The 5,520-nt window shown below is 63.2% G+C and overlaps 1 protein-coding gene across 1 annotated transcript; it reads right to left on the reverse strand.

The window, feature by feature from the left end:
• Positions 1 to 3,858: 3,858 nt before the first annotated feature.
• On the reverse strand, positions 3,859 to 5,223 carry LOC119192524 (serine/arginine repetitive matrix protein 1-like; the record flags this gene model as incomplete). Its single annotated transcript, XM_037446337.1, has 3 exons — positions 3,859 to 4,472; positions 4,640 to 4,857; positions 5,132 to 5,223. Coding segments are annotated over 3 exons (924 nt in total), but the record flags the coding sequence as incomplete, so codon positions are not given.
• Between the last annotated feature and the right edge of the window lie 297 nt (positions 5,224 to 5,520).

Genomic DNA, 5,520 nt, shown 5'->3' on the forward strand with positions numbered 1-5,520 from the left:
CCGACGACCCCCTTCGTGGCCCCTATTAGTCGCCTCTTACGACAGGCAGGGGTTTACCGTGGTGGTATTCTCCAAACGCCCCCATTCCACTGGGCCGGGGAGACGCCGGTCAGTCGTCCACCCGGCGCCTCCTACGTCTCCTCTGACGGCGGGAGGGATCGGCCCGTTCCCGATCCCTCTCGGCACTCTCCTTCTGCGAGAGAACCACCTCACAGAAGTGGGCCACCGCACGCCAGGCCTCCCGACTGTCGACCATGGACGCGACCACAGCCGGCAGCGAGAGGTCTCCTCCGACGACTGACACGAGAGCGCTGCGCTCATCGTCCCAGGCTGGGCAAGACTCCAACGTATGTTGGGCCGTATCCCGCAGGCAGTTGTCACAATGGTGACACACGGCGCTTATCTCCGTCCCTGCTATCTGACGCAGGGTTGCCGCGCCGTGGCGCCTGTCCAGCCACTGTGCAAAGACAGGACGCACTGCCGCGACGGCCCGAAGCCCCGCTGACGGGGCCTCCAGCCTGAGACGCCACTCCTCCACGGCGGCTCGCCGTAAGGAGGCCCTCTTGGCCTCCACCTCCTTCAGGGCCGGACGCTGCCCATTCCTGAACGCCTCCTCCCTCCAATGGAATGTATCGGAGAGAGCCTTGGCGTCCAGATCCCAGGGCAGGAATCCGGCCAAAAGACTAACCGCCTCGTACGAGACCGTGCGATACGCCCGTATGGCCCGCTGCGCAATGACCCGCTGCGGGCCCCGCAGAGCGGCAGAACGCTCCCTAGGGCGTCAGCCCAGACCGGGCTGCCGTATAGTGCTATGGACCGCACGACCCGTGGTATAACCTTCGACAAGGGATATTTGGACCTTCCGGGTTGGGGCGGCAGGCTGGAAGAGCGCCCGCCGCCCTGGTCAACTTTGTCCTTAACGTTTTAAAATGGGCGCTGAACTCCCATCGGCTATCCAATATCAAACCTAAATACTTCATGGTATTGCCGATGGGAATCCGCACCTCCACTACGATGTGGGCACCGGCCGGTGGCCCCGCCGAGGCCCGTGAAAGCAGATGGCCTCCCGTCTTCTCGAGGGCCACCTTTAAACCTAAACGCCGAATGCGGCTCACTACATGACCGGTGCCCACCGCCGCCAGGATCGCGGCGCCTGGAAGGTCTTAGACGTCGCCGTGACCAACGTGTCATCCGCATAACACGTCACGTCGACGCCCCAGAGATTGGCACCACGGAGCACCCAGTCGTACCCGATGTTCCACAAAGAGGGCCTAGAACCGACCCTGTGGAACACCGCACGACATCGCTCTTCGGTGCCACCCGTCGGCGCCGGATACACCACGTACCTGTCAGAAGGTACGCGTGCACCAGACGCCTGAGATAGGGCGGCACCACATGGTACCGCAGTGCTTCGTTGAGTGCATGGCCGGGGGAGCGAATTGAACGCGTTGGAGATGTCGAGAAACCGCGATGACGACGCTTCCCCTGGCCACTGCTGCCTCCGCCTGCGACTTGACCCGCAGAATCGCGTGGACAGTTGAGCGTCCACTCCTAAAGCCAAACTGTTTGTCGGCCAAATTTGGACCGACCCTCTCGAGATGCTCGACGAGGCGCGCGTGTATAATACGCTCAAAAAGTTTGGCGACCTCGTCGAGCAGCACGATGGGCCGGTAGGCCGACGGCGACTCTGCGGGTCTCCCCTCTTTCTTAAGCAGGACGAGCTTCCCGACTTTCCAACGCGCCGGGAAGACGCCCTGCACCATACAGGCGGAGAATGAACTGCGGAGCCGCGGCCCCAAGTACTCGAGGGCTAACACCCAGGCTTTCCGGGGATGCCGTCGAGACCCGGGGCGGTGTTTTGCCCACCAGTCGAAAACACTGCCGCCCGCATTTCCGCGGGCGAAACCTCTGGAATATCCCTTGTCGAAAGTTCCGACGACGATGACGCCACTTCCGGTGGCGCCATCGGTGGAGGCGTGGTCCCTCGGTGGCCGGGAACAAGGCCGCGACAACGTTGGCCAATAAATCTGGCCTGAGACTCTCCGACAGTGGAGGCGCCGCCGTACGAAGCTTGTTCATAACTAGCTTGTATGGGCGCCCCCACGGGTCCGCGTCGAGAGTCTCCAAAAAACTCATACGTGCCGCGACCTTGGCCCTGTGAATGGCCACCCGCAGCGCTCTCTTCGCCTCACTTAGAGGCCGTAGAGCTGCCGCTCCTGGTCTTCGTGGTCTCTTCCTCGGATTCGGCGGCGGCGATGCCTGGCGCATCGGCGGCGCGCAGCCACGCAAGACGCGCAACTGCGCTAACTCCGCCGACCACCAGTACACCTCCCGCCGCGGAGGACGACGGAGCGCCCGGGCATGGCGGCGTCGCAGACATCCGACATTGCCACCCCGAACCACTCCGCCTCCTGCTCTACGAACCGGACCCTCCGGCTCGGGGGCCACCAGACTGCCAGAGCGGCCAACTCTAGGGCCTCCTTGTCGAGGCGCCTTAACGCCCACCGCGGGCCGTCCTGTCGAGGGGCACTCGGTCCACCAGTACTATTGGGCCGGATACTCGGGGGCGCGGAGACATCGAACCTTATATAACGGTGGTCCGACAGCGTCTCCACGCCCACGAGGACTCTCCAGCCCTGGACACGACGTGCGACGGCGGGGCTCCCAAACGACAAATCCACAATAGACCCGCCGTTGTGCCGCACGCACGTGTCCACCGACCCCTGTTCAGGACGACCAGGCCGACGGAAATCGCCCATTCCTCCAGGACCTCACCGCGAGCGTCGGTCGCCGGCGAACCCCAGACCGCGGACTTCGCGTTGAAGTCGCCGGCGACGATCGCCGGGTGAGGTTGGCCCTGCTCAACCAGGGCCCCAGCCGAAACGAAAGATTCGAACTCGGCCAGAGGTCTGTTGGGGAGAAATAAACTCCTACAATCCACAAGTCCCCAACAGAGCCGCGACGCATCCCTGGCCCTTCTCGACTTTTGCGAAGGGCGGGGAGCCAGCGGCACCCTGGGTGATGATGGCCACCGACCCGTCGATGTCCCCTACCCAGTTATCTCGGGGGCGGGACAAAATACGGTTCGGCGACCACGGCCACTTGCACCGACCACTGCGCCAGGCTTTGGGACAACAGGTCCTGGGCGCGGGCGCAGTGGTTGATGTTCGCCTGGAGGAAACTAGGTCCATTACTGATGGGCGATCTCCTCCACGTCCATCTCGGCCACTGGTTGCGGTGGGCTCGCCGCCTGCGGCTGGGACAGAACCTCAGCCGCGGCGGCGTTCTTCCTTCCTTGGGGGCGGCGCCGGTTGCGTCGGGGAGGCAGAACAAGCCTTCCCCGAGCCGGTGCCTGGCGGGCCTGCCGGCGGCAGCGAACTGCGCAGTTCGCCGGGGCCTTGCACTCGCGGGCTTTGTGGCCCGCCTGACCGCAGCGATAGCACAACTCGCTGCGGTCCACTGCGCAATCGCAGCGCTCCTAACGTGCCCGCTCTCCAGGCACCGGAAGCACCGCAGGGCCGCGACTCGGGACAGTCACTCGAGCCGCGGTCCAGCCGAATAAATTCGGCCCGCCCCTTCACCTTTTGGGCCGCCTTTATGGGCAAACGAACCAGGCGGTCCCACGCCGGGCGATCAGGGGGGCGAATTTGCCCAACCTTTATGGCCTCTGGCACACTCACCGGCCTGGAGAGGGCCGCTGCGACTGACTCGGGTGGCTGCGGTGTAGTCGAGTTCTGTCAGTCGCAGTTCGACGGTTTTCGTGGGCCGGGATATCCTCATCCTCCGACCCACCGAAGCACTCCCTCAGCCTCGCGGCGAGGGAGTCGGCCCTCTGAGTTGGCCCCGGGCACCTCATACATTGGGCGCCCGTGGCCGCAAACCACGGCCGCAGAACGAGGCGGCCGCAGTTTCGGCTCCTTCCGGCGCGTCGGTTTCGGCGGCTGTGTGATGTTTGTTGGCGCTGCTGCCGGCTTTCCCTTTTTCTTTCTTCTGGCCACCTCGACCCACGGCGTGTCCACATTAGCCGGCGCTGGCGGCAGCAGCACGCAGGGGGCTCTGGGCGGGTTGGGCTGGAGGCGGTCCTTTCTTCTTGCCCTTTTGGGGCTTTTGCTTAGGCATCTCTCTCCTTCGGTCCTGGGTCTTGTTTTCGGTCGATGCCGACGGATTCGCCGTAGCGGTGGTGGGTCCTGGGACGGGCTGTGGCGGCGCGCTGGAGGGCCCAGCGACTGGGGCAGGGAGGGGGGCGGGAGCGGGGCGGGATTGGGCTGTTCCCTTCTCTTTCCTTTTCCCTTGCTCTTGGCCGGTTTAGTGTTCGGCGCCCCTCCTACATATCCGCTCGTCACGGGGAGTTGCTGTGTCCCCGGAGCGGTCCTTCTTTCGTGGGCCAGGTGGGCCGTTGCGCTGGCCCCATGAGGATAGACTCCAGCCTGGCTTGGACCCTCGCTTCCACCATCGCCAGCATCCTCTGTCGACTGCTTGTTTTTGCGGACGCCTCAGGTCTTCGAGGCGTCGTTTTAGGAGTGGCATTCTCCTCCTTCATGGCCTTTCATATTGCCTTCAAGCCGGGCACTATGTTCCTGCCACTTCTTTACTTCCTCCTCCAGGCGCATGACAGCGGACTCAGGCTGGTTCCACGTACTTCAGTATTTTGTCCGTGACCCAGTTTAGCGCTTTCTGGGAAGTGCCTTTGAGGTTGCCAGACTTCCTCACTGTGGTGCGAACTACCGGGTGCACTGCCCAGGTCTTCCTTCAGCACTGGACGGTCCTCTTCGGTCGTGTCAGATGCTTTGGGAGGGATCGGCGACTTGACAAATTGCAGCCGGTCCTCCAGCTCCTCTCTCTTCTTTTCCGCGCCGCCTCCTCGCGTTGCAGCTTGTCATCCAACTGCGCTTTCTTCAGGCCGACATATTTGCCCACTGAGGGCGGGCGTCCTCTTACTCTGCCGTCAATCGCCTGCGTCTTCGGCGCTGGTTCGTCGGTGTCTGGTCAGACTGAGCTGCGAAAAGCTGCTTCTTGTGTGCGACTTCCTCCTCAGAGCTTTTGCTCCTCACGGTAGAGAGCACTCTCGGTCGAGTCCGTGTCCAGGCTCAAGGTCGCGCGAATTCGGCTGCCACCTCCATGGGCATCGCGCCCGTTGTCTCCTTCGCTACTACGTCATCGTCGTTGGGCTTGCACCCTTCGACCTCCGCCTCTCGGACGACACCGGAGAAGGCAACTTCGTCCCTAAAATTATGGGGGTTTTGTTTTTGTTTAAAGTTTCCATAATTGTTCCCACGAGTATGGGGGAAAGGGTGGTCCGCCCAGGCAGAGCCCCCTGTACCTGGGTAAGCCTAGCGTAACCCGCACAGAGTCGGCCGGTACTCTGGCGGGGTCGCACTCGAGACCGAACTACCCATCGGCCATGCATCCTCACGCGGTGCGCCGCTTGAGATTCGGGGTGATTTTTATAGAGGTTTTCTTCCTCGCGGTCCGGGCGGTTAAGCCAAGACCCTCGGTCCGGCAGGAGCGCGAGACATATCC

The sequence above is a fragment of the Manduca sexta genome, unplaced genomic scaffold (genome assembly GCF_014839805.1).
Source record: "Manduca sexta isolate Smith_Timp_Sample1 unplaced genomic scaffold, JHU_Msex_v1.0 HiC_scaffold_2875, whole genome shotgun sequence".
In the NCBI taxonomy this organism is placed as follows: Eukaryota; Metazoa; Arthropoda; class Insecta; order Lepidoptera; family Sphingidae; genus Manduca; species Manduca sexta.